At 38.2% G+C, this 15,439-nt stretch overlaps 1 protein-coding gene across 2 annotated transcripts in view; it reads right to left on the reverse strand.

Moving 5' to 3' along the window:
• The window catches only part of LOC127449171 (rap guanine nucleotide exchange factor 4-like), a 52,183-nt gene that overhangs the window by 28,889 nt on the left and 7,855 nt on the right, over positions 1-15,439 (reverse strand). For both annotated transcript variants that reach the window (XM_051712409.1, XM_051712412.1), the window contains exons 2-4: positions 11,798-11,940; positions 11,283-11,371; positions 8,983-9,129 (exon numbers count right to left, since the gene is read on the reverse strand). In XM_051712409.1, coding sequence (XP_051568369.1) covers positions 8,983-9,129; positions 11,283-11,371; positions 11,798-11,940 — 379 coding nt within the window. The remainder of the gene's footprint in view (positions 1-8,982; positions 9,130-11,282; positions 11,372-11,797; positions 11,941-15,439) is intronic.

The raw sequence follows: 15,439 nt of genomic DNA on the forward strand, positions 1-15,439 counted from the left end.
AGCCAGGTCTCCTAAGCAACCAAATTGGACCGGTTGCTAGGGAGGGTAGAGTCACATGGGGTAACATCCTCATGGTCGCTATAATGTGGTTTGCTCTCGGTGGGGCACGTGTTGAGTTGTGCATGGATGCCGCAGAGAATAGCGGGAAGCCTCCACACGCGCTATGTCTCCATGGTAACGCGCTCAACAAGCCACGTGATAAGATGCGCGGATTGACGGTCTCAGATACGGAGGCAACTGAGATTCGTCCTCCGCCACCCAGATTGAGGCGAGTCACTACGCCACCATGAGGACTTGGAGCACATTGGGAATTGGGCATTTCAAATTGGGGAGAAAAATAATTAATAAATAAATAAATTAAAATGAAGAATAAAAAACAAAAAAGCTAAAAGGTGATTAAAATTATGAAAAGCGAAATATAAAATAAAATGTACAGTCTTGCATACTATATCACCTGATGTCATTTATGAATACTATATATACAGTGCATTCAGAAAGTATTCAGACCCCTTAATTGTTTTCACATTTTGTTATGTTGCAGCCTCATGTTAAAATGCTTAAAAAAAAAAAAATTCTCACATCAGTCTGCACTCCATAACCCATAATGACAAAAACCAGATTTTTGATAACTTTGCAAATTTATAAAAAAACAAAAAACTGAAATATCACATTGACATAAGTATTCAGACCCTTTGCTATGACACTTGAAATTTAGCTCAGGTGCATCCCATTTCTCTGGATCATCTTTGAGATGTTTCTACACTTTGATTGGAGTCCACCTGTGGCAAATTCAATTGATTGGGCATGATTTGGAAAGGCACACAACTATTTATATAAGGTCTCACAGCTAAAAATGAATATCCGATCAAAAACCAAGCCATGCGGTCAAAGGAACTGCCTGCAGATCTCAGAGACAGTATTATGTTTAGGCACAGATCTGGGGAAGGCTACAAAACATTTTTGGCTGCACTGAAGATTCCCAAGAGAACAGTGGCCTCCATAATTCTTAAATGGAAGACGTTTGGAACAACCAGGGCTGTGTTTCCCAAAAGCATCGTAAGCCTAAGCCTAAGCCTTTGGGAAAGTCCTGGGCTGGGTTTCCCAAAAGCATCGCAAGCTTAAGTAGATCACAGAAACCGCTGGCGCCAATGGTCTCTGCGATCTACTTAAGCTTGCGATTCTTTTGGGAAACCCAGCCCAGGACTCATCCTGGAACTGGCCACCTGGCCAAACTGAGCAATTGGGGGAGAAGGGCCTTGGTAAGAGAACCTGATGTTCACACTGATTGAGCTCCAGAGGTCATGTGTGGAGATGGGAGAAACTTGCAGAAGGACAACCATCACTGCAACACTCCACCGATCTGGGCTTTATGGCAGAGTGGCCAGACAGAAGCCTCTCCTCAGTGCAAGACACATGAAAGCCCAATTGGAATTTGCAAAAAAGTACCTAAAGGACTCTCAGACAGTGAGAAACAAGATTCTCTTGTCTGATGAAATGAAGATTGAACTGTTTGGCCTCAAACAAGCATTTGACAAACCAAACCAGGCACCGCTCATCACCTGCGCAATACCATCCCAACGGTGAAGCATGGTGGTGGTAGCATCATGCTGTGGGGGTGTTTTTCAGCGGCAGGTACAGCGGCATAGAGGGCTGCAAGTTCACAAAACAATCAGTACTGAAATATACAGCAAAAATGTGTAAGATCACACTGAAATGAACAGGAACATTGTTAAAAAATATACTTAGGCCGCCCATTTCTATTGTGGGGGTTCTTTAAAAGGATATGTAGAGCAGCAGATGCCCATGCAAAACAATCCACGATGTAAGGGTGTTGTGGGTGGATGCCAAAGCATTGTATAAACTAGCATGTTGCTATATGGTTGCTAAGGTGTTAAGAGTGGTCGCTAGATTGTATCTAGGTAGTTGCTAGGCTGTTCTGGGTGGTTGATAGATGCTTACTGTCCTGAGCCAAAAGCAGACTAATCTCGCTGTAAATTTGGCGACAGTAGGCCGGAAAGTTCTGTTGCTGAAATCGGTCTGTGCTTTCTGTAATTCAAAATTCTGCCCCTAGTGGCCAAAGCTGGATGTATTGTTGAACATATGGGCTCGCCTGAGCTCCAGTTTCCAGGTGTAACATGCAGTTGCGCCAAAAGAAAGTTCTAAAGCTAGTTGATATTAGTTGTAATGATGTAATACAGTCAACATGAATATTTTTTAACCATATGCCCTAACCCTAAACCTAGTCTCGCTTAGCCAGACCTTTGACTTAAACAGCAAAGGTCTGGTGTCTGTCGTAGCTAACATTGGCAAAGAACTGCCCACTTAGGCAGGAAAAGCCATCTAACTGATATGTAAAGCGACCAGTCACATCCGGGTTTGTCATTAAGTGATGTTTAGGGGCGGGGTTTTTGGAGACGGCTCATACCATAATAAAAGACCAGCATGGGAAAATAAATAATTTATATAATGGCACGCAAGTCTCTGCGAACAATTGCACAGAAAACACAGAAAAATAGAGGAAAATGTTTAGCGAGTGTAAGTACAGCACAAAACCTCATTACAGAGTATTTCACAGACATAATATACAGCTCTGCTCATGGATATCTGCTACATGCTTCAAACCAAATGCTGAATATCTTTAAAAGAGTGGATGTGACTAACCTGGCAAACTTGTGCAAATTCTGTGATTATTTAGTCCTCATAATCGCACATTGTATCAACATGGAACCTTGTGAACTCGACTCATGCTTCCACCCTGACCAGCACAAATTAAGCTCTCGGAAATCAGATTTAGTCTGACTGGACTGGAAAGCGTTTCCAATTTTGGGTGCTATAAGCGTCAGACGGTTAGTACACAGACTGTGGCTGTGCCGTCTGAGGCTGAGACTACCCTAAACCTACCGTCAGTGGAGTAAAAGTGTAATGTTAGAGTAAAAATGCAACCTACGAATCATGCTCACCATTGTTAATATGAACGTGATTACTTTCCATGAGCCAGAACCCGTGTCTCTGAGGCTGCTAACGCAACGTGCCCTCAGTAGCGCCACAGGAAAAAGAAAACACACTTGAATTGGTGCAAAAATATGCCAGGGTACCTGAATATTCGGTAGCAACATGTCGATTTCCCATGTGATCAAACTGCACAGGGGGAGGTATAATTCATGTCCACAGCACAAATTATGCGGGACGAGTTACGCATCAAAGTTTAATACTTAGGCTTATGGGTTTTGAAAAAAACTCATCATAACATAAGCAATAGTAATAGTGACGTGTGCTTTAGCAAGCACCACTAATAAAGGCTGATGACTCTTCATTTGGCATTTATTTAAAGCCTTTAATGATGTGCAAAGTCTGCAGACTATTTACAGATGGACTGTGTTGGCCATATAAGAGTTTATAAAAATACTTGATGCCGCTTTGATTGTGCAAGGCTGTGTACAGATATCATGAGTGAGGCTGGTAGGTTTGATGATAATGTTTAGAACTCATCTGAAATGGTTTGAAATGAAGGACCACACATGTACATAAATATCACCTTTTCTCTCATTCACACACACAAACAAAAACATTCTCTCGTAAGCACTCGTCTGAAAATAGGTCTGAATGAGAGGTTTACAAAGAGAGAGGAGATAATTGGTAGAAAGTGGAAGAAAGAGCTCTTTGCGCACATTGTTCCATTGATGCAGTAGAGACTGATACATTATTCATGTTGTATGTTTGGTGTAGTCCTTCTAGTACAATTGCACACCAGTGCTTTTGAAACTCTCGGTACTGTAGGGGACAAGAACACAGTATAAGGCTGTGTGTGTGTTCGTGATTGGGTTTGTGAGATACTGAAACATAAATAAAGCACATATGGTCATTGGCAAGCTGTGAGACATGGGTGATACTATTTACACAAGCAGTGTTAACAACAGAAGCCTGAAAGACACACACACACACACACACAAACAGAGTCACAATCACTTCCTGTTTATTTCTTAAATCTGCCAATAAGAGCTCCTTTAGGTATAGTAAGCAGAAGATATATGTTCTCATTCATTTCAAACACTGCATTACAAGACGAGGACTTCAACTTTTTATTGTATTTGATATAATTTCTGTCTATTTCTCCCATGGCAGGAAGAGCAAGAAAGCACTCTCAACAAGAAAAGAGTCATGCACAAAAGACAACTTCAAAGTGTCTCTGTACAGCGTACCATCCATAGGGTCCCAAACACACTTAAAAGCTTGTGACATACTGGGGAATTAACAGCCATGCCAAATCCATTTATGGCACATAATTCAGCCATCTTGCCTTGTTTTCAACATCCCAGTGCATATTTTTCAATTCCCTGGCTGCATCCGAAACCAGGAAAATGCTGCCTTCGGAGGCTGTATATGGAGGCAGGATGAAAATAGGGTGCTTTTCAAACTGTTTGGAGACCAGTTTCCTTAAGAGATCCATTCATTCAAAACAGCTGTCAGTTAAAGGAATAGCTCACCCAAAAATGAAAATTTGCTGATAATTTACTCACACTCAGACCATCCAAGATGTATCTGAGTTTCTTTCTTCATCAAAACAGAATTTAAGACTTTTTGGATTTCATTTCAGGCCTCCTCCTTTAAACAATGCAAGTGAATGTCCTCCATTTTTTTGACGTTCCAAAATGCATATTTAGGGTGCATCAAAATAATCCACATGACTCCAGTCGACAAATAAAGTTCTTCTGAATGCAAACGATTGATTATTTTGAGAAACAAAACAATACTTATATACTTTAACTACAAATGTTCGCTTCCGTACATCTCTGTGACGCGCGCTCCTGAGAGAGATAACGTAAGCACGTGGAGGAGGAGTCAGGAAGCGCGTCATTGTTTACAAGAGAAACGTGCACAGACCACAGACCAAGCGCCGTTCACAAACCAAAACAGTCCAAAACAATTTCAAAACAATATAAAATAAAAAATCATTTCCAAATAATAATAATAATAATAATAATAATAATACAAATAAAAAAAAACATTACTGCAGTAAATAACCATCCTTTATTTCAGAGCAATGCCGTTGCGTTATCTACTTGTGCTTTTTCTTTAGCAGAAATATATAGGCTATATGACTGTCAGGAATTCAAGCCACACATGTTGTAGTTAGTGAAACCAAGTGCGAGAGCGTTTACTGAGATTCACAGGATTTACACAGTGATACAGTGTAGTGGCGTGAAGGTGAGTTATTTATGCAGGCAGTGATGAATGAGTGAATTGAGTGCAGGTGCGGTGAATTAGAAATCGGGTGACGAGAAGCGGAACGCTGAGGGAGGTGTAGAGCCCGAGGGAGGCGTGACAATGACAAAGTTTTCACACATACCTGAGTTCGCTGGAAAAACAACACTGGCACATAAATTAATTTAGATATCGACCCTTTGTTTCTTTCAGTGATCTGAAATCCTCAGGGGTAAAATGTTCACTGCTCACCCTCCAATATTTGAGAGAATGTAGGGGTGTACTGATATCCAGGTTCAGCACGATAAGCCAGAGCTTCAATCGCTCATGATCATGTATAGGCAATCGATGAAAAGTTCATATTTTTCCTGGCGTGCGTTTTCTTTGGGGTTTCTGAAGGTTGAAGCATCCAGGATACACACACCAAACGGCTATTTTGAATAATACACTTATACAAATACAAATCTACAGCAAAGACAATTCAACTTTTGTATAGCGCTCCTTCTCTTGTAAACAATCACGCGCTTATGGATTATTTTGATGAACCCTAAATATGCATTTTGGACTGTCAAAAAATGGAGTACATTCACTTGCATTGTTTAAAGGAGGAGGCCTGAAATGAAATCCTAAAAATCTTAAATTCTGTTTTGATGAAGAAAGAAACTCAGATACATCTTGGATGGCAAAAAAAAATCAAAAATTATAAGCAAATTTTCATTTTTGGGTGAACTATTCCTTTAAGCCATTATCTGATTAGGCAGCAAGTCAGCTGCCAAGTTTTCGGATGCAGCCCCTCTCATTTCCTAAGTTTATGGTACAAAACTTCAAAGACACCTGCGTGACTCTTGAATCTACTATCACTGCGACCACATGCTGACTACAATTCATGTCTTTTTCTGAGGATAACATGTATACAAACACATACACATTCACATTCTCCATTTAAGTGATATCAGAGAACAGCTGTCTTGAAGGTTCAATGACAGTTTGAGGGCAAAAAGCCTAAGATTTGGCAAATCACAGTGCTGAAGATCCCAGAGAAACCCATAGAGCTGTAAGCAAATCAGACAGCACCCTCCAGTGGTACTGATGTTTGGAATAGCATACTACCATACTACTCATACTATTTCTCCAGTAAACAGTATGCATACTGGGCAAATGTGTGAATTTTCTTCATACATGGAATACTCTGGTATCCTAGTACCAAATTTGCCAAAATGTGCAGTATACAACAGAGCAGACCGTGCAGAATACTGTATCCCACAGTGCTCAACTTAACCTTCCATTTCCAAAGTGACAAATTAAAGGAATAGTTCACCCAAAAATGAAAATTCTCACATCATTTACTCACCCTTATGCCATCCCAGATGTGTACGACTTTCTTTCATCTGCTGAACTCAAATGAAGTTTATTAGAAGAATTTCTCAGCTTTTTTGGTCCATTCAAAGCAAGTGAATGGGTGCCAACATTTTGAAGCTCCAAAAATCACAAGAGTCTGCATAAAAGTAATCCATAAGACTCCAGTGGTCAATCCAACATCTTCAGAAGCGATATGATACATGTGGGTGAGAAACAGATCACTGTAACATTATTTTTCTTGTGTTTTTGGTGATTCACATTCTTCATGCATATCGCCCCCTACTGGGCAGGGAGAAGAATTTCAAGCAAAAAATAACTTAAATATTGATCTGTTTCTCACCCACACCTATCACATCACTTCTGAAACTATGAATTAAACCACTGAAGTCATATGGATTACTTTTATGATGCCTTTATGTGCTTTTTTGGAGTGTCAACATTTTAGCACACAATCACTTTTATTGTATGGACCTACAGAGCTGAAATACTCTTCTAAAAATCATAAAGTCATACACATCTGGGATGGCATGAAGGTTAGTAAATGATGAGAGAATTTTCATTTTAGGGTGAACTATCCCTTAACTGGAAGCAATATTTGTGTTAAGACATTAGCTGTGTCCCAAATGATGCACAATACACTATGCACTTACATTATACACAATGCACTCAGCCATGTAGTGTATGACTGTATAAAGTGTAGTATCATCCCAAATGGAACACTTAAATTTTTTTTTTATCTACACAGAAGATTTTGCTTTTTAACAGCTGATGGAAATGACGTTTCAAACGCAAGCGATTTGTTACCGCATGATTATTGTGACATCACACGCTAAAAAATATTTTAGGCAATTTTTTTAAGATGTACGCATTTCAATTTGATAACAAGTTCCATGAAATTGAATTGTGAAATTTTTAACAAAATGTTATAATAATTAAAAAAAGCTTTAAAAGTTTATTTTTTTAATAATTTTATTTTGTTAAAGAATACTTGATTCAAAATCAAATTTTGTATGAAATTAAAATGCGTAAATCAATTATTTTTGAGGTGCATCATAAAATCGTGCCTTGTTACCACAGATCCCCTTGTCCAATATTTTTGCCGTTTGCATGTGATCATTAGCATCAAATTCATTAGTTTAAGGGTGCTGTAACCATTTATTTTTTTTCATACAATACATAAAGAGAACCATCGAAAATTCCTCTTCCATTGTGCTTTTGGGCAATATTATCCAAAAAGAACACACATATGCACACTTTGAAAATTTAGCAGAAACAGTATACAAGTTAGGCACATCTGGCATACAATTTTTTAATTTAAAATTAGGGCTGTCAATAATTAAAATTTGTAATCTAATTAATTATACAGTATGTCAATTAATTAATTGAAATATCGTAATTGATCGCATATTTAACTATTTGCTTAGAAAGCCCCTCAAATAACAATAATTCAATAAATAATGATTAAATACTTATAAATAGTTATATTTAAATCATTATAAATACAATATTTATTATAAATAATAATAATAATATAGATCAATAAAATGCATTACATCATTGTGGCACACGAGTAAAACATTAAAAAAGACAGTAACACCTTACAATAAGGTTCCATTTGTTAAAATTATTTAATAACATTAGTTAACATGAACTAACAATGTGCAATACTTTTACAGCTTTTATTAATCTTAGTTAATTTCAACATATACTAATACATTTCTCAAATCAAAAGTTGTGTTTGTTAACATTAGTAAATGCATTATGAACTAACATGAACTTACAATCAACAATTGTATTTTTATTAACTAATATTAACAAAGAATAAATGCTGTAAACAATATATTGTTAATTGTTTGTTCATGATACCTAACACATGAACTAATATTAACGAATAGAACCTTATTGTAAAGTGTTACCAAAAAGACAATTCAAAAAGTGGCTTTAGTATGCAATATTTTGTTTATTTCCATATTACTGAACTTATGTCATCTGCCTATCATTGGCCTACACAATCCATTTTTCAATTGAATTTGTCAATCAGTCTGAGATATATTTATTATGAGGGCTTTTCTAAGGACGCGTCAATGCACACCTGCGTCAGGCGCTTTTGGAGCATTTCGTTTGTGTCGTGTCATAAACATACCGTTTTTAGATCGCTGTGTCAAGTTAAACATAGTTTGAAACTTGGAAAAACAGAGATCCCTGCGTTTGTATTTTTTTTAACACATTATTTTTTATATAATTAATCGCATTGAATTAACGCGTTAAATCGACAGCCCTATTTAATATATTTTATATATAGTTTATAACTTACTATAACTTGAAATGCACTAACTCTAATATAGTTTACTGTTTAGGATGGATGGTTTACAAATTAGTATGCAGCCTATTTAATTAAATCATGAAAACTTTCAAACAAACCTCCCACAGGGTTTTGAACTCCCTCTGTTCGATGCGCAAAAGTTCACTGTTCTCTCGGCTGACGATCGTGGCATGCCGGGGTGTGTTATCCAGGATCGACTCCCCAAACGCCGTCCCAACTCCCAAAGTACAGATCGTTACAGCATCCTATCAAGAGAGAAAGGAAAGGTATCAGGGAGAGGAAAACGATTGTTTCACAGATCATAATTAAGATCTATCACATCTTTGTAAGCAAATGATAGAATCTTAATTCTTCTAATTTATTTAAATCTAAACACACTGTAAAAGCCTGTGCACAGAGGTTTTAAAAGACCACTGAACATGAGAAGTCTTCTTAGATCAGACATAAGCACACACATACTGTACATACACATATGCATGCATTTGTTTCTTGCGCCCTGTCCTGCGTTTTATACTCATTTGATCAGAGCAACATGATAATGGCAGATTGCCCAGCGGATCACTCTGTGAAACTCGAGCAGCAACCGTGCTGGTAATATTGCATCAATGAAACAGGGATTCTAGCATGCACACACAGTATGCAGACCACACGCACCCCCCCCCCCCCCCCCCCCCACACACACATTCAGCTACATGCAGAACATTCATAGTAGCAGGACAAGTAAATAACATGATGCCTTGTCAGTTCTGTGCACATATTTGCATGTAATCAAGCAAGTACAATCTAGACTGCTTTACATATGAATGCTACATTGCATACAGACAAAAAGGACAAATGACCACAACTGAGCTATGCAACTCTACGCAGCACAAGCTGATAGGTTCTTTAAACTTGTTATCTGTTTGCCAATTTTCTCACTCACATGTGACATGTTGGGCCAATCATCTCGCATGGTGTAAGCTGAATGGTGCTTTGACCTGTAATCGGGTAACCAATCAACTTGCATCTATCTCTTTGTCTACATTTAAACTGCTCAGTTTTGCAGATAAGCTGGTTTTGCTGCAGCACGCTGCGAGAGTTTTCTCTCTGAAACCCTCCTCCACCCCAGCTCCACCGGTCTAGATCTGCTACATGAGGATTGTTTGAAACGTCTATTTGTGCAGCAGCATGTCATCCATGCTTGATGCAGCATGTCTTGCGTTTTGTCTAAATGTGCAGCAGCAGCATGTCCACATGCTTAACTTAGTATAGGTATTAGTTTGTGTATTTTCTAGCAGTATCGAGCCTCCGTACTTGCTCTGCAGCAGCTGCAGCAGAGTAGCAGATCTAGTCTGCCAAGCCCAATATCCAATCAATCTGTCATACCCACATTAACATGCTAAATCTTTCAGAGAGTTGTCATGACTAAAATATATTGCTCAGATGTTGCTCATTCATAGTTCAGGAGACAGGAGAAGTGTGTCGTTTCTGCGGCACTAGCATCAACAAAAGGAATTGCAAAAGTAATGATTGTTTTCAAACAGGTTTCCCGAACACTGTTCCCGTCTTCTGTTGGTCAACAAACAGCTTGCTTATTTATTTATATACTTTTAACTTTAAGTTAGCCATTCTTAGGTCGATTCCTGTACACACTGGCTCTGTGGTGCAATGAAAACATTGCTCCTACATACAGAATATAGCATGCATATGCCCAACACAAAATAAGTATTTTAATGAACTGTGAATTTGGTTTGGTCAGATTCTTATTATTATTCAGCTGATGCAGCCCATCATTTTTTTAACCTCTAATAAACTGAATATAGAAGTGTGACAAGGAGGAGGGCGGGGCTGGGCCGTGACTATGCATGCCCGGCCCCCAATAGGGATAATCAGGCGAGGAGAGGGATAAGTGCAATGAGATGCGGCAGTTCGAGAGAGAGAGAGCTACAGGCAGCTGCCCTGTATGAGTTTGTGTTTATGTTTTGTCTTTATGTTTTAATGTCTCATTAAATATTATTTTGACTGTTCAGCCGGTTCCCGCCTTCTCCTTTCCCAACCTTAACCTTGTTACAAGAAGCTTCTAGAATGTTTGGGAATCCCTCTTCAACTGTGTGGGAGTGCTGAGTGTTTTATGGCCAATGAACACATCTAAGAGTGTGAATCAATGTATTCCCCGTGGATTCTCAGAGAGATGCTTCCATCCCCAACAGCACTACAGCAGTGCCTTCACTTCCTTGTATATCAGAATATTAACAAGGCCATCCATTGGACCATCCACCCACTCACAGCAGGGCTTTTTTTTTTTTCTGTGTGAATGCTGATGGATGCAAATGATGTCTACTAAGCTCAAGTCATACTTATTTCTGCTGACTCACAGCAGATTGAGGTTTCAAATGATCTTGATCATGGTTTTGCTTACCTGATGGTTGGCTGTCTCAGACACTTTCACATCGAGTGATCCAGACAGAACAGCGTACCAGCTGGTACCGATGTCACCCTGCCGATACACTATAGGCAGATGAACACATTTTATGAATATTGATCTATGAACATCAATCATGTTTTGTTAATACAGTATAACATGCAATTGTCTCATTCTATAGCAAATCTACCTTGTAATCTATTGCACAGATTCATTCAGGACTACACTTTAAAGATAACGATGCCAGTTAGAAAATAAATGTTTTTGTAGCCTTAAGCGATAGGAGAACCTTTTTACGTTCTAGAAATACATTTTTATCCTCTGGTACTGGTGCTTTTACAAACCAAGAAACCAATACAATGATCTGAAGAACCTAGAATGTAATCAAGAACTTAATCTCCAAAGAACAATTTGGCCAACTCAACCCTATTAATTTAAAATCAAATTAAAACATCAATTGACAACATCTAGAAGCGTCATAATAAAAAAGCAATTCTAAATCTGGTTCTTACAGGTGATGCCTTTCTCCAGGTACTCATAGAAGCCACACAAGCAGATCTGCTGCAGAAGGTTGGGGTGGAACTTCTCAAAGGCCTTTACACCCTTCAGCTGAGCCAGAATTATGTCCACATCTTCTCCTGAGCGTTCTGCTGGCCTATAAAACAGACAAATAGATTTTATGGTCTGGGCAGACACATTTACCAATGTGACCTACAAGAAAATCCTGAAGGCAAAGGACAATTACATGAATAGGTTGCTGAGGAAATAAACAGAAGACAAAGAAACTGTGCCATTCAGAATGGCTCAATAAGGAGGACATTGTGCTCTGTAGAGTAAAAAAAAGTGTTTGTCCATACATAGAAATGGTCAGAATAGAGGGGTAACATTTTTGTCAACAGTTGTAGAAAATGTAGAATCTGAAAATGTCTCCTGTGGGAACATAGGTTAGAGTCCCATCACATGGGAAATCTGCAAATTCTGGGCGTGAATGTTAATCCCCCCCAAATTTGCCATCCCTTTTGATCTCTGGCTACTAAGATACTACATTAACATGCTGTTTTTGTCTCAGAACTGTTAGGTTTAGGGTTATACTATATATATATATATACAGTACTGTGCAAAAGTCTTAGGCACATAAGACGTTTCACAAAAGCATTTGTCTTAAGATGGTTATTTATATCTTCAGCTTTAGTGTGTCAATAGGAAATGTAAATGTTAGACTTCCAAACATTACTTTTGCAAATAGAAAAGATTAGAATAGAAGAACATGAGCCCTGCAACAGTCAGTCTGAGTTAACATAAAGAGACAGAAGCAATTGAGACAGCATAAATAGACAGAAGAACTGTGGTGAATTCTCCAAGAAGCTTGGAACATCCTATCTGCCAACAACCAAGAAAAACTGTGCCAGGTGTACCTAGGAGAATTGGTGATGTTTTTAAGGCAAAGCTGGTCACACCAAATATTGATTTAGCTTTTTTATATTTACTGGACTTTGTATGACATTAAATGATAATTGAAAACTATTTATGTCATTATTTTTGAAGACATCCTCATTATGCAACATTTTTCACAAGTGCTTAAAACATTTGCACAGTAGTGTATATATATATATATTACAAACCTATATGCAGATTTGTTTTTCTTTTTCTTACAGTTAAAAACTATGGCTGTCAATAGTATAAAATAATCATGATTAATCCCATGATATCCAACTGGTTTTTACTCTTTAGAAAGCAGAATGTAACAGTAATAATATTAAACTTTTTTTCTTTCACATTTTATATTTTGGAATTTTCCTATCAACCCCTTAGTGGCCCCCTGGGGGTCCTCGGTGCCCAGTTTGAAAACCCAAATGTTTGCTCATATCTTGCGTGGAGGTTGCGTGACTTTAGTTCTGCTTCTGCCACTGTTGGCAGTTAGGATATTGGGAAAGCTCAGACAGATTGTAGCAGACTACAGGGGCGGTGCTAGGGTCAGTGGACATTCGGGGCTTAGCTCAAACCTCTGTGGATATGGGGCCATACTTTGATGAAATATCGGAATATAATACACTTTATAATAAAAATTTGAATATATCTATGTGGTGACATTTATATAGTATACTAAAAAAGTCTCACTAACTTTTGTCTCAGTCTTAGATACACATGAAGTTCAGAAATTGCATGCTTTTAACACATTTACTTTAAAATTTTTGTCCCTTTAGGCTTTCCGTAGTTTGACTTACATTCTGTATGGCTGTATACAGTTTTCATTGATTCATCGGGTGCTTAAGTTAATGTACAAGAAAGCAGGTTGTAAACAGGCTATATAGGTACAAGAGATGAAAAATAATAGCAAGATCTGCTAAAGTTTGCTAGGTTTATTTCATTGTGTCTTACTAAAGTGTTTTGCTAAAAATGCAATTGTCCTGGCTCGTGACTTTAAAGTTAGCAAATTCCTCGAGTACATCTGTATATATTACTCCTTGTTTTCAGGGTTATATATCTAAATATTTGGTACTTACTGCATCTGGATGGACCAACTCAATACAGTTTCCAAGACACACAGACACAATCTCATGCCGCAAACTCTTATTTTGCATGCGCACACAAAGGCTACATAAGAGCTGGAAAGCAGCTGCTGACAAGACAGCTCATGGGTAATGAATTAAGTCTGTATTTGGTGTTATCAATACTGTAGAAAGACAGGAATCATTCATTTATATATATTACCCTAACTTTAAAATGTAATGTTAAATTAATCATATGTAATATGTTTTCATATCAACTTGATACCTAAGCACTGGTGCTTTTGACATCACTACAAAAAGATGATCAAAACATTCGGGGCTTTACGGAAAATATTCGTGGCTTAGGCCCCGGTAGCCCAGCCCTGGAGCCGCCCATGGCAGACAAAACAACATAATCACACAGAAAATCAACATGTTACTTCCGAATGTTCATGTAACCTGAAATTGACTGCTGAATTACTGACAAGCAGCTTCAGAAATTTTTGCCTCACTTAAAACGTGTTCACTTTTCCCTCTGATGCTACTCCTCCAAGACACGAGTTTAGGTCCCATTGGGACCAGGAAGTAATTGCGTTCACAAAAACAATGGTGAGCATGATTCAAAGGTTGCTTTTTCATTCTAAAATTAAATTTTTACTCCACTGACGGTTAGGTTTAGGGTTGGGGTGTGGGTTAAGGACTAGAGTTAATAAAATATGCATTTCTGTTGACTGTTTTACATCATTTGTAACTGAAAATACATCACGCTTTTGGCACCAACCTGTGGACAATTTACCTCAACATCACTTCCAGCTTCAGCCGCTGGGAGCAGTGGTTTCAAAATTAGGTAAGCAAAGACTGATTTCAGCAGCAGAATTTTCAACCTCCTGTCGCTGAATTCACAGTGTGGTTATTCTGACAAAACATCCAAAAGGGAATTCACTAAGAATTAACTGCACACGGTAAAAGAACTGGTTTTTATACACGCGCTATCTACGCTGGTCTAGTGCCCCATTTACTAAAATAATTATGCAGGCAACGGCGCAAACAAGCACGATGTAAATTGCGCCGGGAATTTTTTGTGAACGAAATGCAATCTATAAAAGGAGGTGTGTTTGCGCAGAAAGGAATGACAATGACTTAATTTAAATAATCAAGACTCAGCGCAATTTCAGTGCTGTTTGCGCCTAATTTAAACTAGATTGTGGGTGGTCAGTGAAGAAGACACGGGTTTTTGCACTGAAATACCACGCGCAAAAGCGGCGCAGCTGTTTAGTGAATTTGTCCCTCAATCTTCTCCAATTTTCCTGTGAGATCCATCTCTTGCTTCACAGTGCTGTCAGAATTGAGAGAAATAAGCCTAAACATAACTATAAAGAAAAGTCTTTTAAATGGTCTTTTCTTCCATTTAATTTAACTAACAAGTGAGCTGAGGGGAGGAATTGATACAGCTGTTTGCAGCCTTTGAACTTAATATGTGGTTTGACTATATCCGATAGGTAATTGTGACAAAAATCATTCCACTTATTGTAAAAAACACTCTTGCCTTCATTTCTGGCCATTATGAGCAACTGTATAGAGCATTTAATCCTCAAAAGAGAGTAGAATTTCTAACAGTTATATGTTGAGACAGGCAGCACTGTTTTGCTCTCATAGCGTGTGTCA

Source organism: Myxocyprinus asiaticus, chromosome 12 (assembly GCF_019703515.2).
Source record: "Myxocyprinus asiaticus isolate MX2 ecotype Aquarium Trade chromosome 12, UBuf_Myxa_2, whole genome shotgun sequence".
In the NCBI taxonomy this organism is placed as follows: domain Eukaryota; kingdom Metazoa; phylum Chordata; class Actinopteri; order Cypriniformes; family Catostomidae; genus Myxocyprinus; species Myxocyprinus asiaticus.